At 39.2% G+C, this 25,680-nt stretch overlaps 1 protein-coding gene across 2 annotated transcripts in view; it reads right to left on the bottom strand.

Annotated features, from left to right (window-relative positions):
• The window catches only part of NCKAP5 (NCK associated protein 5), a 750,489-nt gene that overhangs the window by 210,340 nt on the left and 514,469 nt on the right, over nucleotides 1–25,680 (bottom strand). For both annotated transcript variants that reach the window (XM_054574978.1, XM_054574979.1), the window contains exon 6: nucleotides 18,369–18,518. In XM_054574978.1, coding sequence (XP_054430953.1) covers nucleotides 18,369–18,518 — 150 coding nt within the window. The remainder of the gene's footprint in view (nucleotides 1–18,368; nucleotides 18,519–25,680) is intronic.

The raw sequence follows: 25,680 nt of genomic DNA, 5'->3' as shown, positions 1-25,680 counted from the left end.
AAGTATTTGACCATTGCTGCACTACTGGACTTTCATGAGCTGTTTGTACTTAAAACATATCCAATAGATATACTTGGATTTATGATCTGTAAATGCTGGCTAAATCTCATCTTCTAGGAACAGAAGGTGATGTAGAAACAAAGTAACTGGAAAATCAGCACAATGTGAACGTTTAACAACAGAGTAATGTGATGCCATACCATTGACAGGATATTATTCAACCATTAAAATGGCAGTTATAAAAAGAATGTATGATTATGGCAGATTCTTATGATTAAATGGTAAATCTTGAAAAATAGGTAGTAAAGCTTTATATATTCTTCTTCAAGGATCTGAGTCTGTAATTATGCCACATGATTATGATTAAGAAAAATGTACAGGAAAAAAAATAGCATCAGCAAAACACACCATGAGGGAAGAGAACAGCTAAAATTGAGTGATTTTTAATTAATTAGTTTAATTAATTAATTTATTTTTATTTTTTTGAAAGACTTTATTTACTTTTAGAGGGAAAGGGGGGGGGGAAAGGAGAGAAACATTAACGTGCGGTTGCCTCTCCCACGCCCCCTACTGGGGAGCTGGCCCGCCACTCATGCATATGCCCTGCCTGGGAACAGAACCAGTGAGCCCTTGCTTCGCAGTCTGGCACTCAACCCACTGAGCCACACCAGCCAAGGCATATTTATTTTTATTTTTAACAGTTTATTTTTATAGTATTGTTCTGTTGTCATTTATCCTCCCTCTAGCGTCTTCCACCTCCACCCTCCCCCACAATCACCATACTGTCGTCCATGTCCATGTTTATAATTACATAACAAGGTACAATGTACTTATAATGTACTTACTTTTGTACTAAGTACATTAATAATGAAGGTAAACAAACTGTAATATCACTTAAATTCATATATAAATTAAACTTTTAAAATATTTTCTCCTACTCCAACTTGACTCTTCAATTGCTAATGAGGGCAAAAACAAAATAACAAAAACCCAGTTGTCAGATCTGAAAGCCAGTAAAATTTGGTACAGCTCCCCAAATCAGGAGCACAGCACACCCTCACAAACAAGCTTGCTAATATCTACTCTAGCACTCCTTCCCCCCAAATCAGGTGACTCTTCCTGGCCTAAAAACAAGTACATCTATTAGAGAATATACTGAGGGAAATAACCTTTCTGAATTGCCTATGAGAGCAACATTTCTGCTGTTATTACCTGCCTACTCCCATTCTACCATCCTCTGGCATCTTGCTCTGACGTCTGGTCCATCACTCCTTATTCATTCACGGTCCGTACAGTTTTGGGTAGATCTGCCCCTACCTCCCAGGGGTCATAGTTATGCAATGGCCAATGCTGGGCAATCCACAGTAGTCCAATGGGCTCTAAACTTCTCCAATGTGAGTAAACGCTGGGACCGTAGCTGGAATGGCACTCCACTCCCTGGGGTTGCTAGACTCGTACCACAGAGACCTACTGTTGCAGATGATACTTATTACTACCATTTGACAGTTCCTGAGAATGAAATAACCCAAAAAGTAGCACAGCTGAGAATATAGTGAGATGATTCCCAGTGATACTGTCTGAAACTTGGACCCAGCAATGCCTGAGACTTAATACCTATCACTGGACTTTTCATTTACATGAGTCAGTGAATTCTGTTATCTCCTTAAACTAATTTGAACTTTTTGTTGCTGTTACTTGCAACCAAAAAAACCCCTGACTCATGTTTTTGCAATTACCCAGCAAAGTATACACAGATATTTCTGATTAAACAAATGATTATTGACTAAACCATTGCAGTTCTGTATCTGGTCATCTAAATTGTCTGTGATCATTGACCACTGTTGTAATCCATTATCGTCTTCCTCCTTTGGGCAAACATACTTGAACATCCTACAAGATTCTAACTAAAGGGGCAAATACCAAATCAAACAGTTATAATTACTTGATTTATTTCAAACGGATGTGTTATAATCCCCTACTAATTTTGGGAACAATCTACCTTAGATGTGCTCACCCACATTTGGCAATCTGAATATCTATGGTGTTTAAAAATAGGTTTCAATAAACAAATATTAGCTGATAAAGCAGAGACTAAAAATGCTTAGTCATCTTTATTCCATCTGAATTTAGACTTTTCAATAAATATTAAACCTGAAAACATTTGTATTAGAGGTCGTTCAACATCTCAAACTTCAACTTGCATCAGCATTACCTGGAGATCTTGTTAAACAAGCAGTCACTGCCCACACTCCCCAGAGTTTCTGATCTCGTGGGTCTGAGGTACTGCCTGAGCCTTTCCATTTCTAACAAGTTCCCAGGTAATGCTGATGCTATTGGTCCACAGTTTAAAAATCACTTATTTAAATTTTTAAAATGTTTTGCATTTTGGTGCATTTTGCATGTTGGTATTTATTTTGTATCTCTGATTAAAAACATGAGCCCACATTTTCTGAAATTCAGGACTATGTTAGCTCTGAACATTCTGGACATAAAGATAATAACGTTTTAAAGGTGGATGGGAAATAACAGTATAAAGTTATTTCCTTTAACTTTAAAAAGGATACTTTAAAAAGGATACATAAAGTTATTTTGTCCATGTTAATCTGGACAAAAGCTTGATTAAAATAATTCATTATGGAAACCAATCGACCTTAATTTTCAATAGATGATGTGAACAGTCAGACATTCTGCTACATCAAGCAAAATCAGACTTTTATGGAGTCCTGCTGCATTTACTAGCGAAGTGCACCAGGCCAAAGTAAGCAAGTGTACACAAATTCCTCGGCGTCTTCCTACCTCTGCCTGAAAGAACAAAGTGCTTTCTGTCCGTCAGTAAGGATGGGTACTCCTGAGAAAGAGCAAGTAAAGAGTTCAGCAAAACCTGGCTAAGCTGCATCATTTTAAAGATGAGAATATAATTCAAAGACTGCTGATCTTCAGGTATGATGCCTTGCTACTTTGTAACAATTTGACAATACCCATCCATGTAGTCAAAGTAAGTGGTTCTCAAACTTTACAATAGAAGGGGGCAGTATAAGTCAGCCATTTGCAACAACACGGACGGACCTTGGGGGCATCGTGCTAAGTGAAATAACAGAGACAAATACAATATGATCTCATTTACATGCACAACAAAAAACAAAACCAAACCAAACTCAGAGAAAAAGAGATCAGATTTGTGGTTACCATTGATAAGGGGAATTGGATCAACATAGTCAAAAGTTACAAACTTCCAGTTGTAAGATAAATATATCCTGGGGATGTATTGTATAATATGATGAATATAGTTAACATTGCTACACTTATATACGAAAGAGAATAGGGAGATCCTAAGAGTTCTCATCACAAGAAAAAGATGCATTCCTTTTTCTTTTGTATCTCTCTCTATGAGATGATGGATGGTGACTAAATTTATTGTGGTAATCACTTCAAGATATATCTATATATCTATATATATATCTATATATATACACATATATATGTAAGTCAAATCATTATGCAGTACACCTTGAACTTATACAATGCTGTACATCAATTATATCTTGATAAAATTGGACAAATAAGATAAAATAGGGAAGGCTCTGAATTGAATTTTATAGTGCCAAAGCACAGCATCCTAGTGACTTACTCTAGACGTGCCCAAAGGAGCAGCTGTTCACTGATAAGCCATCCCATTTCTTCATCTTCCCCTAAAGCATAACCACTGATGAAATAAGAATCTTTCATATATTAGCAACTAAGATTAGATTATGACAGAAACTGCACTGTAAGTTACATGTAAAGCATCTTCGCTGAGTGGATGTCAATATGCATGTAGAGAGGAAACGCTGGAATGTTGTGCTCTGCACGCCTCTGAGAAAATCAGAGCCCTGACAAAGAGGCTAACTGACAAGCCTTCCCACAGTCCCACTTAATGCACGGAACAGTAGGGGGTGATTTGTCCCTCCTGTGGGAGCAGGGGAAGGAGGAGGAGGGGGAGATGACATGAAGCCAACTCCTTTTTTAAAAAAAGATTTTATTTATTTATTTTTAGAGAGAGAGGGAGGGAGAGAAACAATCAATGTGTGGTTGCCTCTCGTGCACCCCCTACTAGAGACCTGGCCCACAACCCAGGCATGTGCTCTGACTGGGAATTGAACCGGCGACCCTTTGGCTCACAAGCTGGCACTCAATTCAGTGAGCCACACCAGCCAGGGCCAAAGCCAACTCTTTAAACTGGAAGAAAGACAAAGCAGTTGAACATGTAGGACAAAAGAACTGGGCAATCAGCAGCAGCAATAAAATCCCCTAAGGAGCAGGAGAAGGATCTTTAAGCACTTGGGGGTAGATGGAGGTAATAGCCCATAATCTGGATGCTCCACGAGATATGAAGACAGCAAAACTCCTAGGGTTTTAATATTCATAATAGGTCACTTTTCCTACAACCTCGGTGAAAAGAATTGCTTAAGTCTTACCTACAGGGAATAACCTTTAAGTTTCTGCTATTCGAGTTTAAAAGAAAAAAAGAAGTGTCTCTTACTGTGCCACACCCTATGCTAACATTAAACAATATTACTTTTTCATCTAATTCACTGGCATATGTATTATTACTCCCACTGCATAGAGGGGGAACTGAGGCTCAGAATGTTGATGAACCTCTCCAAGGTTAGTGATAGGAGCTGAATTTGAAACCAGAACTAAAGAGTTCAACTCTGCTCATTTCTACCATGCTGCCTCAGCATTGGAAACATTTCAAAGTCCAGAAAAGTCCAGAACCAAAAAGGATACAATCTCTTTACTTCTATGGCTGATAGGTAAAGGTAAGTTGCCTTTATCAGGAAATTCATATTTATGTGCTTGTTGTCCCAAGATATTTGTATTTTAATATGACTATTCGAGTGGGGGGAAGGGAGCTAAAAATGAGGAAATGAGTGAAATGGTCAGTTACTGATGATGTCATAGTTGGAAGGGAAGGACAGGGGGGTGATCATCTATCAGGTTGTTTGATAATCAATTTCCAGGTCTGCTTCTGCTAAAAGAGCTGGCAGAGAGCTCAGGCGCGTGACCTTCTAAGGCGTCTGGAGGAAAAGAGGCAACTGACACCATTTCCAAAGCTGTCTTCAGGGTAGGCGCCCAGATTTAATTCAGTGATAATGAGTAATCACAATGTTTTGTGGGTATTTGGAATTTATAATGACCCTGCGGGGTACAACTGCTCTCAAATAGCCATCTTTCTGCAGCCGCTGGCTAAGCAATCACTGCTTCCCACCTCCGCAAAACGTTTCTTCTCTAATTTCTCTGTATTGAAAAGTCAACTGGTAAACGAAAATTGTAGAAAGTGAGCTTCACTTCATGAATGCTTTATCACCTTCAGAAGTTTATATATGAGGCCAAATCATCACAAGATTTATTTTTGAAAAGTGAGAGTTATAAAGATTTGATCAAAATGGATGAAGTAAATTAACAGGTGTTTCCTACACATACAATAAGCAATTCAGTCTCACAGGGCATGCTACTTTTATCCAGAGGATCAGAATTGGTTTTAGTGGTTTCTTATTTGTTATATGCTTAATGTGACAATCTTTAAATAAAGGCAAATTAAATATGCTATGACATATACATCAAATAGGAGAACTATAAGAATTATAAACTTTCAAGTGATTAAGTTGGCATTTGTTTGAAAAGTTCTTATCCTGGGTGTTGAAAAAAGTAAAAAAGACAAACTATGGGTCTGTTATTTTGCTTAAAAGTCATTAAATGGCATTGCACAGCAGTGCTGATTTAAAAATAAGATATGCTCATTTGTATACTGATAGCAGAATAAATTAAAATTGGAAATGATGCAAAATAGGTGAATCTGTCCTGGGCTTTGTCATTTCTTGGTTTATCAGTATTAATAATAAAGTGTAATTTTATAACAAAATGATTTCCTCCGCAGATAGAGCATAGTTCCCTCCAGCTGAAGAATAGAAACCAGATGAGTTCTGTGACTATTGTGTCTTGCTTTGCCGTCACTTCAGCAGGGCTCCGTTCTTGTTTTAAACCTTTGTGTTAATACACAGAGTCTGCCACCTGGGAGATGTGAACAAAGGCTACAATTCGATCCAGTGAGCTCTGTCCAGTAGGAATTCAAGATGAAACTGTAACTCCCTGTCCTGGCTCTCCAGAAGCCCACACTCTTAAGAGGGATGACAGGACACTGGGTTTCTTTGGAAATTACACCCCAGATAAAGAAAATGAGGAAATGACAAAATCACATTTTGGAGGATATATAAAATCCATTCCTTCACAGGTTTCAATTATCACCTGCCCCAGGTTGCCAGTGCAGTCTTGTGAGAACCACTGCTTGTTCCCCAGGAAAAAGGATTAGTATATACTTTCTGCTATGAAATTAGCCCCAGGGAAGAGATACGCAAACTCACTACCAAAACTGAAATCACCCTGACCTGAGAGGCAGGGGAGCTTCCAAAGTCTTTGTCCAATTCCTTGGCATCCTGATAGGTGCCTCCTTAATCAACGCGAAAGGGAGGGAACAGTGACAAGTGTCAGCTGGCAGACTTAGGTGATGGTAGGCTGTAATAACAACTTAGTTATTGCTATGTGGCCAAAACAGATTCCCCTTCATTTCTTATTTTCTACGAACACTTTCCCTGTACTGTTCCTGATGCAACAATGGAAGTGAGACTTCCAGAGAGGAGTGGGCCCCTTAATGAATGTCTTGTCTGGGGGACTACTTTGTCTGTATGCGGGTTTGCAGCACATTGCAACATGATTCATCTCAGCCGGTTATGTGCAGGAGCAGCTGGAAGCAGGCACCCAAAGAACTGTAGAGAGAAGTTAAAAGGGGCTGTTGCCTGCTGAGAGAGCAGGAGAGTTGCTGTAAGAATTCCCCTGAGGCCCAGCATCCAGCAGCAGAGGGCACGGGCGGGCGGGCAGAGAACCAGCGGCAGCTGACAGTCTCACTGATCAGCAGCTGGGGAAAACAAAAATTAGCCGTTCGGAGTAAAGGTTTGGGGACCAAATTTGAGTTGAAGAAGTGGAGTAATAAATGGTGTCAGGCTTTCTGGACACCCTCGAAAAAGAGGTGGTGTGAGAAGAGACCCATCCTCCAACCCCTTCAGGCCAAGTCAAAGATGAAAGGCGCCATCACAGTGACAAATGTTGGCCAACTGGAACCGGCCTCTTGGAAGCCCCGGTTCTTGAAATGACCGCAGACCCTGGTACAACATTTTACTCCTTCTGCTCCCTCCCAAACCTCCATTTTAGCAAGTGGATAGTAATTCCTAGGCACAAATAAATCAAGCCCAGAGCCCCAAACACTCAGAGATTAATACAAGGTGACTAGCTGATTCCATTCCATACAGCAATTGGTTATGTGGAAGGAAAGGGAAATGCAAATGGACTGAAAAGGCCTCATATCCCAACTCAAAATCAACAAGACTCCAGAGAAATAGGAAAAAAGAAACATGGTGAGAAGAGAGACAAGAGACCCCTCCTCTACCCATCTGCCTAGTGATGACAAGAGGCAAAGAAGCTGGTGAGCCAATCAGCGAAGAGGATCAGTGATGAAGAAAACAGCCCAGAAGTCTGGAAGCAAAATGTCTTGGTCCTCAAGTCATCTGTGCGCTCCCCCCTCTCAGACGCCCCTGCAGCCTGTGTGTGCCTGCCCGTGAGTAAGTGAAGGAGAATGTGAGGGCACCAGGGCAGCAGGAGAGGAAGAAGCACAGAGAGCTTACTCCTTTCTAGTGCTTGGACCACTGTCATTTTATAATGGGTGAATGTGGGATAAAAAATTAATTTTTAAACAGACTAAACTCTAATCTATTCACTACACATTTACTCCTAGAATGTACCTTACTAAAAATATTTTTGAAAGAGTTCTTTTTTGAAATTGTGAGCTCAGCTGTTCAAGAACCACATAAGGTTATTAGATAAGTATGTTTTTATACTTTTCCCCAAAATGGATTACCAGTGAATTTACCTAATTTACATCTGGCTGGCATCAAGAAGTTGTTATATTATATTATTGTTATAATATCAGCACTATAGTCAATATATACTTATTAATCTATTGTAATAATTAGTTGATAATGAGCTTGGTTTAGATTGTTTTTCCTGATGAACAATGAAGCTCTTACATTTTTACAGTGGACCCTCAGAATCAGTTTTTGGACACTGAGGAGTAGACAACGCCATAAATGAGGTCTGTGCTCAGGAACTGACATTCATCTCAGCAAATACCCACTTACTGCTTTGAGGGAAGAAAATCTGCTTTTTTTCTTCTTCTCTTTTTAAATCCTCACCCACGGATATGTTGTCATTGATTTCAGAGAAAGGGGGAGTGAGTGAGAGAGACAGAAAACATCTATTGTTTGCCTCTCGTATGCGCCCTGACTGGGGATCAAACCCTCAACCTTTCAGTGCACAGGACGATGTGCCAGCCAACTGAGCCACCTGGCCAGAGCCCTCCATGTTTTCTTATTTGTCTCTAACAGAAGTAGGCTGCAAGGAGATTTTTGGTTATTTGAATTTCTGAGGAACCTGTTTTATCATATGGATTTAGCACTATTTGTCCATCACATGCTGTTGGCCTGTCATTGCTTCTCTTTTTAAGCTGGAATTTCCCTACAGAGCTACTTCCCCAAATCACTACATGTTCGGGAGGCAGATTCCTCTGAATAAATTTATGATCTTCTTGGTATTTTATGAGATTACCAAAACCAATTTGACTTTGGCCCTAGGCACATACAAAGCAAAAAACAATAACTATGTCACAGGAAAAGGTGTTTTTCACATTTCTAAGAAAGCTCCTGTAGATTTGACAAAATTGAAGGAAAATCCTCTGCCTTGAGAAAAAAAATCCAAAATTTCCACACAGATAATATTCCTTATTGTAATTTTAAAAGTAGTTCTTTTTTTCTTTGCTATGTTGAAATACTGTCCTTTCAAAACAAAAATAGGCACATTTTATAAGCTGTACCTTTTTTAAAAGCAGTGGACACTTGCATTCTAGAAGAGCCCTGCCCCACGACAGTAGTTACATACTTGCAAACACTGAACTTTGAAAGAGAGGTTGAGCCTGCCCTTTGTGCACTGTAACTGATTAGAAAACCAGAAATGCCATTCAGCGTGCCAAGAACATTTACATTTAGAAAGTTAAATTCACACAAAAAGGCAAAGACATATTTTAGATGGTTCTGAAATAGGAGTAATTACCAAAGCTAATATTGTAGATATTCTTATGCCCATGGCAGCTTGTATTTGTAACCTCTCTTCCCACATCCAAATCTTAAAATCTCTGATTCATTCTAGTACTTCGGTCACACTGCTCTGGTTATAAAGTAAAACTGTGTACTTCCCACTTCCTAAGTAGTGAGGCCTCAGGGTTGGGGATGATTTGAATCCTAAATGGATTCGTTCACCCTCAAAAGGCTGCCAGCAGAAGTCAGAGTAAGTTAATTTCTTCCAGTACTTCATGGACTTATTACCATAATATTAGGGTGACTCAGCAGGTAAAGGCAGTATCTGTTTCACAAGGGCATTTTTCTGGACCCCAACCTGGAGTCACTATATATTTTTTTCTTTTCCAAGGTTGTGTAACATTTTCTCCTGACAAGCTATTAGAGTTTGTAGAATGCTGGAGTTCTGTAACTGGGACTGCTCATCAATCATAGTGCTTTCTGAGTCATAACTTGTCATTGTCATTCATGACACTTTGGTAAGTTACGTAGAAGTATCACATCTAGAACTACTCAGATAACCACTATGCAAAAAAATGCCGAGATCTGAGGTTTTGTTTCCCACTTATATTCATGACATACTAGGCTTAATCATACTTTGTAGAGTAGGAATTAAAATGCCTAATTAGCTGTAACTAAGCAAACTGAGGTCTTTTAATTAATCAAGCCAGCCAGCTTTCAGTTTCTGACATCAAAATTTATACTCCCTGTGATAAAAAAGAAAAAGCAAGGCCGCAGCTACATAACATTAAACCAACAGACAATTAACAGTACTTTGTTCTAATTATCTCTGGGCACAATTAATGTTGGCCCCATGGCTCATTTTTCTTCTTTGATCGCTCTAAGAGTATTTATGGAGATTAGACCTTGATGCATTGGCCTTCTCTAAGATCTGGGGTTTTCTTACAAGTTCCCACACAAATCAAATCCAGGCAAAGGAACATATTTATGCAAATTAATTCTTGACATATTGGCTTTTTCTGACACATGAGGTGTTGCTAACAAGTTCCATGCAAACCTGGTCCCAGCAGAGCAGTCACCGGTCCCCTAACCCTTCAGACTATGGCCTCACACGGAGCGTTTTCCTCTACCCTCAGCGGTTGGTCATAACTGATAAAAGGCTATGTCTTGATTGAACAAGTTTCCAGGAGTTGGAAGGCTGAAAGGCTGCTGCTGTTTTACAGGTTGTAGACGCTAACAAAACCCAAGGTGAGAGGAATCCCCCGCTGCTTATGACTGTTGGGAAACGCAAATCGCAGACAAGTTCAGTTCCCTCACATCAATAGTGAAGAGACAGGCAGAAAGACAACAAGCTCTGATCAAAGGTTTCTGGAGATTGGTATGACTTCAATTTATAGCATACATATATTTTTTTCTACACTCCAAAGGAATTTCTTCTGAATTCAATAGGAGTCTAAGATTTCAAGCCATATTCTCTCCATGGCTCAGGGTTTTTTTGCACCGCCCCTTGGTGTGTTTATTTGGCCACGTTACTTTATGCTGTAAAGAAGGGTAGAAGCACTGGGAGGAGCTTCAGCTCCAGGACACCGTGGACATCCAAAGGGTGTTAGCTAAGACCATCACTAAAGAAGTTAGAGGTTTGATTAGACACTCCATCAGTTTCAAAAACAAACACTATTAGCTCTTAATGTCTAAGTGTTGGATAGATGTGTAGCTCATGCACTTGCACTTATAGGAGAGGCTGGCTTTCCATTTAATTTTTGGCATATATACCCCAGGCTCCTGGCTGACCCATGTCCTGATGGCTCCTTGAGTCTGTTTTAAGCTTTTCTGCTTCTATCCTCTGCCTTCGCTCTCACTGCCTATCTCAAGACTTAGTTCAAATGGCATCTTCTTATCTTCTTGTCTCTTCCAAACAAAGTCCATTTAGGTACTCTATTTGGTACTTTATTGACCCTTGTACATATATTTTTAATTTTTAAAAATGTTAATGTGTATTATATTTATTATATAAATTAGTATATGTTTGCCTTCCCTCCAAAAATGTGTCTCAAAGGCAGAGAGATGCTCTACAGATCTTTGTAACTCTAGCATTTAGCAGGAGCCCAGGTTTAGTGACAGCCAAGAAGAGAGAAGGAAAAGAGTGGGGAAAGGGGGAGGGCAGAGGAGGGAAGGGAGAAGAGAAGAAGAGAAGAGAAGAGAAGAGGGGAGGGGAGCGGGAGGGGAGGGGAGAGGAGGGGAGGGGAGAAATGTATCAGTGGGGGGTTATAACCCACTACACCATTCTTTTGATATTGTTTATGTAAACACTGACTCTGACTAATATGTAGCTTGTAGATAAACAGCATGCTTGTACTAATTTCAGGCTCTAACCTTCAGGCATCCCAGCTCTGGAAGATTTGCTGACCTTGAATCATAAAACCAGGAGGCTGTGAAATCAGGATGACAAAAACCCCATTGCTGGACCAGTCTGGAGGTCCTTGTTGGAATGGACTGTGCTAATCTGCATGCAGAGAACTTTTCAATCCCCTCCCCTCAATCTCTTTGTTCTGCTTTCTCTCTCCCTCCTTATTAAAACCTCTGACTGCCTGAGATGCTGAGGTAGACTTTGAGACAAAAGTCCCCCATCTTCTGGGAAGGGAAGGGGAGGGAAGGGAAAGAAGGGGAGTGGAAGGCAAGGAAGAAGGGAAGGGGAGACCACAGGAGAAAAAAAAGAGAGATAATATCTAAGTAGCAACCTACCTTTGTGAGTGGTATTCAAGCAATTCTGACATTTAAATAACTAAAACCCAATAACTTTGCCAAATCACGGCATTGATGGGACTGTCAGTGATGATGCTCCACCCTACAATGGCCAAGATGTAAGCTTATGCCCATGACATCCCTCTTTGCAGTCAAGGAGTTTGGATGGAACTATGATAAAAGAGATTCAACCTTTGCACAGCAGAGCAGATCAGTGGATACAAGCTTGGAAGCTCCTGGTTGGCAACTTTGTCAATGTATAGAGAGAGCCTGTTTAAGAATGAAACCAACTAGAAGAGAGAAAAGGTGCATGACAGGAAAAACTCTGATGTGGTCTGAACCCTTGCATTAATCCATGACTTCATCCACGGTTACACTTCTGTTTCTAATTACATGACCATTCTTTGTTTTGTTCAAGACGGTCTGAATAGGACATCCTTGACTTGTGACTGAAAAAGTGATCACAGTACCTTGACAAAATAGCAAGATTGCCTGAATTGCAAAGTTTTCTCAAGAATGTAGATCTTTGGAATAGTTTCAGCAGCCCATGGATCCTCCTATCATTCTCTTATACATTGAGCAGGAATGGCTGCTCCTTAGGGCTGATTGGGGTTCTATTACCCTAACTGTACTGCCCTCATCTGAGATATTCCTGGGATGCTTAACTGGATATATATAAAAAAAAATCTAACTGTCTACCTGCATAACTTTTTTTTTTAAAGACTGCATTTAAAATATTCCATTTAAATATTTGTACATAAAGCTTTATGGACACAAATGCTTACCACTACATCATAATAACAAAAAATTCTCAACAACCTTAGTAGTCAAGAGAAGGGGTTAAACAAATGGTGCTCACCATCCATTTGATTAATTTCTACATAGTTATTAAATCCTGTTTTAAGAAACACTGAGTAATATGGGAAAATAGTTTCTCATGATGTGAATCAAGAATATAGTGTTATCAGAAGTCAACTCTGCATCCCCTCTGCTTTTCCACACCTTCTAGGGACCTGTTTGTGGAGAGGAATCAAGGAGGGCTGCTTCTCATCACTCTGAAGACTGTTCCTCTGTGCCTCCTACAGCCAGGGGCCAAGAAGTCAGAGTGCACAAATATGGCTGTTTCAAAAATACACCAATGAATATATTTTTTTGGTTTCCTGAAATCTTACTGTACAACATCAAAATCTGCCAAAGTAATTTTGAAGAATTATATTTAATGCCCTGAAATCTTCCAGAACAGCCTTTTTTAGAAGAACATAAATCTCTGTGGAGTTCTGACTGGCTCTGAATGTACCTTCTATTTTCCCACAATAATTGCTAATTTATGCAAATGATTATACAGAAAGCACAAATAGTAAGAATTTAAAAATAAAATACAATTAAGTAAATTAGGAAACATATGAAATCATGTGAAAATTGGATAAGACATATATATAAGCATGACTATATATGTGCGTATATACATGTAAGACACATTTAATGAAGATCTCTTTATTATCTGTTCAAGTAGACAATAGTAAGATATTTGGGGGCAAGGAAAAAGTAAACTCAATATTGAGCAAAGAAGTTTAGAAAACAAGTAGTAACACTCTGACTAGAAAAAAGTAATTTAGAAAATAAAATATTTTTGTGAATTAAAATGGTGAGGCTTAATGGCATGTAGCAATATCATCTACTGCATCCAACTAACACCATGTATAAGTGTGGTTACCTGAAGTAGCGAGATCCCTGTGAAAGTTAAAAATAAAATAAAATAAACCTCTGTTTCTCTTTCACTCAGTAAGGGCTTAAGAAAAATTACTGCCAAAGATATTTTGATTTCTGGTCAAGATAGCAGTGTAGGCAGACATAGCTCGCCTCTTTGCACAACCACATCAAAATTACAACTAAAATATAGAACAACCATCACTCAGAACCATCAGAAGTCAAGTTGAATGGAAGTTTGACAACTATAAAATCAAGTTGAATGGAAGTCTGACAACTATGGAATTAAAGAAACCACATCCATCCAGGCTGGCCGGAGGGGTGCAGATGCGAACGGGCTGGTCCCACACCCATGTGTGCTGGATAAAAATTTAGTAGTGATATATAAGGTGCAAGGAGTCCCAGGTTCACACCAGGCCCCCAAGCCCAGAGTTCCTGTGCCAGGAACATAAGTCCCCACAACTTCTGGCTGTAAAAACCAGCAGGGATTGAGTTGATGGAAGAAACTACTGAAGCCCCAAGCAGTTCCTCTTAAAGAACCCATACAGAGACTCACCTACTCAGATTCACTCCTTCAGATATCCAGCACCATGGGAGCAGCTTGAAAAGCACCAGTGGTATACAGGGAGAATCTGAAGTATCTGGCATCAATGAGAACAGAGGCCAGTGTCCCTTTTCTAAACTCTCACCCCATGGAATGGCAAGCTGGTGCCATATCTGAGACTCCATCAACCTGGCTAACACTGTTTGACATGCCTTGGAGATCCCCAGAGACTCTGCCCCATCCAACTTACAGGCCCACCCAAGCTGCTTTTCCATATGAATGGCTGGTCGTGGCTCATGCTTCACAACTTCCTAAATCCTACCAAAAAAGCAAAAGCTGGCATCAGTGAGCCACAGGCCCAGCACTAGCAGCAGCCAGCCTAGATTCACAGTTTTGCTTTGCCTGGGAATCTCCAAGCCCAACACACATAGCAGCCATCTCAGATTGCTTTACAGCTCAGGCAGGGTGCCCTGGGAAGAACACAGGTGGGGGCTGACCTTGGCCTGGATCACCTGCGAAACCCCAGGGCCAGTGCACCCAGTGGACAACTATAGACCATGTCAGAACACCAACACCCTGTCCCTGCACAGTTGATCCTCCATGGAGGGCAGGGTTTTGTGGTCAGTGGTCACAGCATGTCTTTGCAGCTAATTGGCCTGGGTAGATCCCTCCCATTGATCTGTGAGCAGTACCCGAGACTCACCTACAAGAGGAAGGTATACATACCCCACCTGAATGGCTTCCAGCTTGAGTGAGAGGGGAGGCTGTGCCACTAGAACCTAGAAGACACCTGCTACACTAAGCCACACTGCCAAGACACAGAGTCAAAGCAGCTCTACCTAATACATAGAAATAAACACAAGGAGGCTGCCAGACTGAGAGAACAACAAAGACACATGGCCCAAATGAAAGAACAAATCAAAACACCAGAAACAGAGCTAAACAAAATGGAGATAGGCAATCTGTCAGATGCAGAATTCAAAACACCGTTTATAAGGATATTCAAGGAACTTAGTAAGGACTTCAACAGCATAAAAGGACCCAGTCAGAAATGAAGGATACATTAATTGAGGTAAAGAACAATTTACAAGGAAACACAGTAGGGTTGATGAAGCTGGAATCAAATCGACAAATTGGAAATAAGGTAGCAAAAAACAACCAGTCAGAAAGACAAGAAGAAAAAAGAACCCAATAAATTGAGGATAGTATAAGAAGTCTCTGGGACATCTTCAAGAGGTCCAACATTCACATCATAGGGGTACCAGAAGGAGAAGAGAAAGAGCAAGAATTTGGAAATCTATTTGAAAAAAATATAGTGCTAGAAAACTTCCCTAATTTGGTGAAGGAAATAGACACACAAGTCCAGGAAGCACAGAGAGTCCCAAACAAGATGCATGTTAAGAGGCCCACTCCAAGGCACATCATAATTAAGTTAAAATTCTGGAGGTTAAATATAAAGGGATAATCTTAAAAAAGACAAAAGAAAAGAAGTTAGTTACCTGCAGGGGAATTCCCATAAGACTATCAGCTTACTTCTCAAAAGAAACTTTGCAGGCTAGAAGGGATTGATGAGAAATATTCAAGGTCATGAAAAGCAGAGACCCATAGCCAAGACTGCTTTACCCAGCAAAGATATCATTTAGAATTGAAGGGCAGATAAAGAGCTCCCCAGATAAGAAAAAACTAAAGGAGTTTATCATCACGAAACCACTATTACATGAAATGCTAAAGGGACTTATTTAAGAAAAAGGTCAAAACTATGAATTGTAAAATGGCACAAAAATACATATCTATCAACAACTGAATCTAAAAAAGAAACTAAGCAAAAAAGAAGAAAAGAGACAGAATCATGGATACGGAGAACGTTTTAATGGTTGTCATGTGGGAGGTGGGTGGGGAAGAATGGGTGAAGAGGTGAGGTGATTAAGAAGTACAAATAAGCAGTTACAGAAGAGCCACAGGGATGTAAAGTACAGTGTAGGATATGGAGTAGCCAAAGTACTTATATGAGTGACCCATGGACGTGAACAATGGTGGGGGGATTGCCTGAGGGAGTTGGAAGTACTGGGTGAAGGGGGAAGGGGGGAAAAATCAGGACAACTGTAATAGCATAGTCAATAAAATATAATTTTAAAAAAGAAACTAGTGGGAGCTAATAAGAAATATATATTTTTAAAATACCTCTTGACTTGATTAAATAAAATGTTCTTCACAAAGGTTTATCAGTGACAATTAGGTAAACTAAAAGCATTTTTTACTCTAATCATAAGTCAAACTAACAATGTAAATACATGGTTCTCAGGAAGTAAGAACTTGTAATATTCACTCATTCCTATTGAGTTAAAGCCAGTTAATTCCTCCTGAAGACAAAGATACGAGTTTCCCAAAACTCTCAGATAGAAACCTCAGTGTTTCTTGAGAAGGCTTTCACAGTTTTCACAGTGACAATCTTAAAAAAATGAAAAAAAAGTGAGAAACTTTGGGGAGAAAGGAGGGATTCCTAGCCATTTGCACAAGAGGAGCTGCCCTCTCTTTTGCCCATGTGTATACCACTTGCTTAACCTCTCTACCTTCAGTCACTTGTGAATATAGTCGTTGATTTTTTTCTTTTCTTTTCCAAGTAGACCAATGAAATAAAATGAGCATTGTAGAAACAAATGACTATATCTGTCTAACCATGTAATATATTATTACATTGATATTTCAAATGAATGGAGAAAACAAGCCTCATTCAACAAATAAGGTGCATGGACCACTATTACTTGAAATAAAGCAAATATAGAGCCCTATTTCATGCATTATACAAAAAATATTCAGGTGAGTTAAAAATCAATATGTAAAATCTAAGGAGTTTTAGGAGAAAATGCAAAATAACCACCCTGAACACGCTTGATCTTGTCTGATTTTTTTTTTTCATTGAGTTGTTGTGTTGATTACTGTAATGAGATACATACGGAAAAAACGACTTAAGGAATGGCAGGCGCCTTGGAGGAAGTGGGTAGAAGAGCACATGTGCTAGACACTGCCGCACAAGTATTAACTTACTGAGTCCTCATGACTTCTCTGAAAGGTAAGTTACTATTAGCCTCATTTTCTGCTGTTGAAGAAACAAAGGCCTGGAGAGCCTAGTTAATTTGCCCATAGTTTCAAAACTAACTAGAAAGTAGTACAACTAGAATTTAAATCAAACCCTGGGAATTTGGTTCCAAAGCCCACAATTTTAACAAATTTGTTTACTCTTGCTGAGGAAATTAGAGTAAAAAGGGTATGCCCACTATAGATCACACGGTGGATTCAAGGCAAGATTTCAGGAACCAACCATAGAAAACAAGATGTCTCCAATCTGATTTCTTTAACTCTGCTGAAGTTTTCGGGATTCTTTAGACCTGAATGGAGAACTACATTTTTAGAGGTTCTGAATGAAGACCCCTTGTACCTAGTTTAAGAAGAGATGGACCACTCATTGTCCTTGCTTAAAAGTAATTGTGCCTCAGTTCTGCATGCTAACAGAAAATTTACTGAAAGGATTTAAGCCCACTCATAGAAAAGGCATCTTTGCTGAAACTCTCAGCATTTGAAGTCTCAATCAAGAACTAACACCTGGAATGTTCTTTGAGGACTGCTATACACATTCAGGAATTAACACTTAAAGTGACATCAAATGCCATTAAGTAATATATCAGAGGTTTCAGTGTCTTGGAGGACTGTTATGGCCCAAAAACCTCTCTGAAGTACTGTTTATAGCCAAACTTCATATCTACTTTCATGATTTACAAGGTGAACTTCAGCACAGATTTTTTTTTTCTTTTAAATAATGGTTCTGACTAAAATTTAACATTTTTACAGTTATCTCTTAATTCACTTATTCATTCATTATACTAGGTATTGAGTAAACAAATTGAAATATCAAACAGCCCCTTCTTTCAAGAAACTTGCAATTTTAGGGGAACTGGTCCAGTCTGAGGGCTCAACTGAATTTAAAGTGAATTATTGTTTGACGTTCTCTGGCTACGGCAATACACTCACAGTCACTTGGTTGAGAGCCTTTGAGCACAATGGGGGAGACTAGAACCTATTAGGGTGGGGAACTGAGAATTGAGAAAGGAAGATTTATACTCACTCAAAACCAATGCCAATAAAAGAAGTGGAACACTTATTTTTTTCTTTAAATGTATAAAAATGGCTTTATTTCTTACCTCTAGAGCTTTCAACCTTTGTAACAGCAATTTGGTCTTTTCTTTCCCCTCATCTGCACTGCTGCTTTCACTCCTTGCATCTTCGTCCACCACCATGTGAAGATCTTCCAAAGATTCTTTGTGTTTTCTCTCATCCTCTGACTGCTTTTCCTGAAACAAGAAAGAATTATTGTTTGCAATAATCTCCACTGAAAAATAAGCAAGAGACTACAGATGAAAATTTTGGAATCTCCTTATTGCTTTTGCATTCTTTCTGGGGCTGAGGTAGAGATTTTGCTAAACAAATTATGAGTGGTGCTTATATTAGTAAACACAGTAGATAATTTTTAACAATTCCTGTCAGAACAAAGCCATTGGGTCACCACCTCTGAATACACACATCTTCTGCCCAGTTGGAGAAGTGACCTAGCCAACAAAGCCTTGGGTAGAGTCCTGTGATTAATCCATTCTCATCTGCACCATAAAATCCAGCTGTGCTTTAAATTGGGCAGAAATAAATCAACCTTTATGCCTTGATTTGTGAATAGCTTAGCTCCTCAAAAAAGAATCATTAAAGCCATTGGGCATAAATCCATTGAAATAATTTAAGGGAAATGTTCAAGAAATATTGACATGATAGTGAGTTAAGTGAATTCTTAGAATTTAGAATTCTAAGCTGAACCCAATTAGTTCCTTTGGCTCAGTAATGACACACCCCTTAAGAACCCCTTGTACCTTTTCTAGCATTTCAGGATTTGTAGTGCAGCCTTGAGGCAGACATAAAATACTGTTATCTTGTCTTACCTCCTTATTGGAAGCACCTCACTCAACCCTGTCTCTGGCAGCTTTGTGGATGTTAAGAAGTGTTAAAATTTGAGTCTCATGAGGGGCTTTTGTTTTCAAGGGAAAAAGGAAATGTCAAGAGAATATCTTATGAAAAAAATGTCATTTATTTTGTATGGACATCCAGACCCTGATGCTACAGAACCAGGTGACTCCATTACACTAATTCCAACCACAGTGTTGCAGAAACCATTGTCTTAGAACAGCTGGTTGTCAATCATAGATTGGATTATCAATAATCAGAGTTTTTAAAAATATTTATCACTACACTAAGATCATTTGCAAATACAGAAGTACAGAAGATACAATTCTTAACCTCCAGAAACTTTTACTGTCTACTTAGAGAAGAATAGCACAAGAGGAAGAAAAACAGGTTTTAAAACTGCTCATAAAAGTCCTTTGGAGGTTTCAACAATATTTAACTTATTTTTTGAGAATAAATTATGAGGTATATAAAAATATCTTCATGTGTATGTACATATATGTATATGTGCAGATATATACATATATCTGAAGACCACATAGTATCTTGTCCTGTGTTAATCTGTTTTGTGTGGATTTCAAGATATAATTTCTCCTGTAATCTCTCTGTATAAGCACACAATTGATTAGGAAGGCGGCAGGTGGCCTGTCTAATCACACACAATGTGTAGGTGTGTTCACCTCCATAGCATGTGTGAGTTTGACTCAGATAAATGTCGGGGAGGTTTGAGGTGAAGATCTGCAGGCCAGAAAAAAAATCCAAGTCATGACAGTACGTTTACAGCTTTGATTCTTTAAGGTTTGGTTGCTTGTGAGACTTTCATTTCCATAACAAGGAATATAAAATCTGTAGATTTACGAACTCAACTTTGAAATGAAAAGGTTTTCCTACTTTTTCTTAAGATTTGGGATTACTATAATTAAACCTTAAATTGGGATTGTAAAGCAAACTGTTTAAAAATCAATTATGGCTTTCCATTATTCTTTCAGTCAATTCCATATATGCATACACACATATACAAGTAGCTACCCATATACACACACACATACCCTGTAATAGTCAGGTTCTGCAGGTAATTAAACAAAGAAAAGTCGCTCGTATAGTTAGTGAACAGTCAAAGACTTTGGAATATGGCAGTCAAGATTTTAGATCTACCATTTACCAGCTTGGCAAATAATCTTGTGCAAACCATTGAATTTCAATAACTTTTGGTTTCTTTGTCTCCCACATGCCTAATAAGGCAAATGCCAAAATATATAATATATACACATATACAGTCAATTCTCATTATTCACTGTAATTATGTTCTATAAACTTGTTATGAGCCCTGTATTAGTGAAAACTGAATCATTGATCCTAGGGGAAATATAGGATTTGGTTCCTGTAGGCCTCTGGTCACAACATTTTCATCACAAATCAATATATAATCTTGTTTTATGAGTGTTTCTATTTAAAGAATCTTTATGTAATACATACTGTTGATTCATTAACATTAAACTGATTGCTAACAGCACCTCATGCCTGAACAGAGTTTACCTAACACCCATTTTCCCATAAGGCACATCACAGCTTTCATGCACTTAGGAACATGAGACAGCACTTCTATACTATGTTTAGGGGCCATTTAAACAGTGAAATCACTAACAAAAAGCATAAAATGTAAAAAATGTGGCTCTAAATAGAGCACAGAAAGGATACTAATTTACAGTGTGACAGTGAAACCAGAGACAGAGTGTTGACTTGTTTGACCTCAGCTGGGGATGAGCATGCCAGGTGACAAAGTTTTCATCATTCTGTGGACGTGCATGAAAACACTGCAAGTGCTGATTTTCGGGACCAATAATAAATTTAGGGGGTAGGTGAGTTCACAAATACAGAATCTGCACATAATGAGAATCAACTGAACATAGCCATACGGACACATATACATCTAAAGTGTCTAGACCCAAAGCTTAAATATTATTATATGGAACGACTGGAAATAATTCAAGATAAAATAGATTATGTATGAGTATTTAGATTGCATAAAACATAAAATTTATTTTATATAATTTGAATAAGGGTGATCAATGAGGGCTGTGAGATGTGATTTCATGAAAATGGAACATGACTTATGCTTTGACAGAGTGATGCAACTTGAATAGTTAGAGAGGCAAAGTGTGGGATTTTTGGTCAAAGAGAAAACTGGAAGAAAGATTCTCGGTCAGAAATATGTTTTGCTCTTATTGGTTTATGAGGAAACCAGTTAGATTATAGTACAGAAAACTTTTTTGAGATAGTAGTTGAGGAATAGGATTGAAGAGTAAAAGAGAGAAAGGATTCCTGGATATGAAAAAGAAAAATTCAGACATGACTTATCCATTCATTTGTTCATCCTACAAATGTTTATTGAGCTCCAGCCATTGGCAATTCACTGTTCTATATGCTGGAGATACAGTAAAGTTGCATGAGCATATATTTGAATGGTGGGAAACATAACAAGCCCTAAATAAGTTATGTAATTGTAGCTAATGGTAAATGCCCTTGGTAACATCAAACATCATAATGGGATGGACAGTGGTATATTTAGGACAATATTAGATATGGTGACTTCAGTGTAGGGCTGTTGGAGGAGGTGGCCATCTGAGCTGAGACCAGCTGATATGAAGGAAGCAGTTGAGCAATGGTCTGGGGAAAAGCATTACCAAAAGAAGCAACAGTAAAGTAAACTCCCAGTGGCAAGGCTATAAACTTACCACGCAGGCCAGTTGAGAATAGTCTATGTGATGGACTTATAGTGTGAATAATAGGAAATGCGATCAACAAGAAACCTGGACCATGGAGTGTCTTGCAAGGTACAGAAAGCAGTTTGGATTTTATTTTAAGGGCAAGAAAGAAGCAATGGAGATACGTGGAGGAGTGATAGGTTCCGATTTAGATTTCAGAAATATCATCCTGACTGCTGCAATGGAGGATGAGCTGTGGTGGTGAGGAGATAAGAGACCAGCTGGGAGACACTCATACAGGCAGGGATAAAATTAGAAATACTTGGGAAGTTTTGGATAAGGACTTACAAAAGAAAGCAGTTTCCATACTGGATTAGTAGGTCAGAAGCCCTGGATTCAAAGTCCTGCCTTTATACTTTTGCACTTTGCTAGGCAAATCATTGGACCTTTTGTACCTTCAGTTTCACCCCGATGTAAAATGAAAGGGTTGGAATCACTGTCCCTTCCACTGCTAAAGTTCTAAGAATTCAATTACCCAAGACAATTTTCAGGAAGAGAATGCTGTCGATATGCTCAATGGTAACAGAGGTGACAAGAGAAGAGAAAAGGGACCTCTACATTTTGTAATAAGAAGGCGGTTGGTGGGGACTTGAGAGCTGTTTGACTAAAGTGTAACGGTGGTAACCACTTTGTCAGTGGTTAAGCAAAAAGTGAAGAAAGAGAAAATTGAGGCGATTTTTTAAGATGCTTATTTGAAAATTAGGCGAGGCAGGAAATGGGATATAAAGGACTGTGAGTGAAGGGCATTGCAGAGACAAATGGAAACCTGTTTTCAAGTTACAAGAAACCAAATTGTTTGAAGAACTACAGAGAAGAGGGAGCCCTGAAGATGGCGGCGAAGGTGGGGTGGATGAAGAGGGGATCTCCAAAGCAGAGAAGGTAGAAGACAAAGGGCGTTGATGGAAAAGTCAAGGTTTGTCAATTGTGGTTCCCTGCCGCTTAATTTCCCAGTTTGTATTTCTGGATCATTAGTTAGCATCTAGCTTGTGTTCTTACAGAACGAGGATTTGAGTACATGTAGTTCATTGGGAACTGCAGGAAATACCAGCAGGGGAGTGCATCAGGGAAGGGAGGGAGCCATTACTGGGCATACTACTTAGTAACTGAAGCTATATCCATGAAAACTCAGGGAAATAGGGTAAAACATAAGACTCAGAATCATCCCATTCCAGAGGTGAGGGGGTTGGGGTGATTAGGCACTAATCACTGAGAATCAATGGCAGATTTTGGGTTGTGCATTTCCTGGCACTTCTAGCCTGTCATAGGCAGTGAGGCTTCACAGGCTTCTCACATAAGAGGGCCTCTGACACAAACATGAGAGCTCAGAGTCACGGGGGCACTCTGGATGGTTCTCAGGTGCGGGCAGAGCACTGCTGATGTCCACTGCAGGGGGACAGGAGGCGGGTGACTGCTCTGATGTCACATTACCCAGGAAAGAAAGCCATATCTGGGCTCAGACTGCTCATTGACCTAAAAGCATACTTCCTGGTGTCTCACATTCTAAAAGGCTCTGAAATCAATCCAAAAGGTTGAGTCCTCTGTCTTGTCCTTTTCTTAGCCCTTGTCTCCTTCATCACTTACCAATGAGAGTGTTAGACTATAATTTAATAATGAGCAAGAGGGGAAATGTAAAAAGTATATTTTAAGTAAGCAGATGAACAAAAGAGAAAATTAAGAAAGTGGTGGAAGAGACAGCTGGAAATAGGGTTATACCCCACTGACAGATCACTGTTTTCAGTTTCAGAAAGGATAGCTGTTCAACTTAGATTAAACTCATACAAACATGACACTATTTTTAAAAATCAAGTATATGTATCCTATCCTAGATTAATAATAAATAACCTAGATTATTTTAAAATTAGAAACTTTAGTCCCTTTGCTAATTAATCACCTGTTATTTATATATATATTTGATAGAAAGAGAGAAAGCAAAACAGAGGTCAGAAAAATGGTCTTAAATAAAATATATCCTCCTATAAACCCAAGAAAAAAACAAGAAAAATAAGCCAAGTCTACTCCTGAAATTGCCAAGCTATGAAGAGAATAAGTTCATACCAGAGGTGACCTGTTTTCATGTTTCAGTTCTTTACAGACTTGCATCAGCAGTGAATTCTATAAAAGTGAGACCACCACACAAACAACTTTCGCTCCCCACATATTTCATATATGGTTGAGACCATAAGCTTGTTTACCTCAACAAATACCAGCTGGTATGTGGAAGCTCAAGATTTAGGAGCTCAGTTAGCATCCAAGGGTTTAAATCAAACTTGGCCTTGTCAGAACATAGAGCAATCCTCATGGCTATAAGTTTCTCTAAGTGGACCAGGGCAATGATTCACGTTTTGCAGAGCCCTCATTTTTTGTTCTCAAATAGTCAGCATCATCAGGCCTATGTAAAATAATATCAATCAAGACAGAGCTCTGGGTTGCATCTGTTCAACTCAGACAGATGACAGTCCAGGGAGCTCAGTTAGTCCAAAGTGCAGGCAACGGAACTCTCCACTGATGGCTGGCTGCTGTTCAGTCAAAAACATTTGAGAGGGAAATAATCAAAATGCCCTTCCCCAAAATGTGTCTTATTCATCTTCTGATCACCAGCTTCCCTTAGCCCAGCACACAGTGGGGTTCAGGGAAGGTTTCATGAGGTCACCTGACTTCATAATTAAATAATCAACCCATCCATCTAACAAATATTTACTGAGAAGCTCAGTAAATATTTACTGTGCTAGATGGAAGATGCCACGGGTACAAATGTGAATAGAAACACATGTGGCTCCTGTTCTCATGGAGCTCAGTGTTGTGGAAGGGGACAGGTAGTCAAATCGTCATGAGCCAAGCATAAAATAGCATTGTGATATATGCTGGGAAGAAGAGTTTCCGGGTGCTTCAAGAATCAATAATACAAGGATACAAAAGAGAAGTCAGGAAAGCCAGTGTCCACAGTTAACATCATGAAAGTAAACCAGGAAAAGACCATGAGGTGGAAAGAAGGGAGGGCAATTTAAAAAGTCTTAAAGAAGGTCTGTGTAGCTAGGAAAAGAAATGACACTCGGTGGGCTGATGGGGCCAGCCACAAGTCAAGGAATTTTGCCTTTATCTTAATGGAAATGGGAAGCCATCCACTCTTTTCATGTGCACACATGCACATGGGGAATGTGTGTGTGTGTGTGTGTGTGTGTGTGTGTGTGTGTGTGTGTGTTGGTAAGATGTAGGATTTGAGTTCTGAAATAGCTCTCCAGTACAGAGTGAAGTAGAGTTGAAGCAGGAGGTGACTAAACTATGACAAGCTCACAAAATGAGGCCTCTTAATGTATATCATCTTGTATTTTTCATTCTTTAGTACGCAGTTCCTGCAACAATGACAAATAACTAACATTTCCTTAGGTCATTGTTGTTCAGAGACTGGGCCAATAGCCACTGGCTTCTGAGTTGATGGGGGTGAGGGAGGAGAGATGTGTTGCTTGTTTAAAATTCAAATACCTAGGCCAACTCTGGCCCTAATGAATCACAATATCTAAGAGTAAAGCCAGGACTATTTAAGTTTACAGAGGAATCCAGGTAATACTAGCCCATGTCGAAGTTTAAGAGCCTCTGGACAAAGAAGCCGCAACACAGAGCATGAATCACTTTCACCTCAGATAGGTGTTTGAGGTTGATTTAATATTTATAATAAATAAATAAATGAGCATATAATTATTAATCATTCAAACCAATACCCACTGGAGAGTAAAGAGGGGTGGCT

The sequence above is a fragment of the Pteronotus mesoamericanus genome, unplaced genomic scaffold, assembly GCF_021234165.1.
Source record: "Pteronotus mesoamericanus isolate MK-2021 breed Mesoamerican mustached bat unplaced genomic scaffold, CSHL_Meso_final contig_27, whole genome shotgun sequence".
In the NCBI taxonomy this organism is placed as follows: Eukaryota; Metazoa; Chordata; class Mammalia; order Chiroptera; family Mormoopidae; genus Pteronotus; species Pteronotus mesoamericanus.
This window is presented reverse-complemented; position numbering and strand designations above follow the sequence as displayed.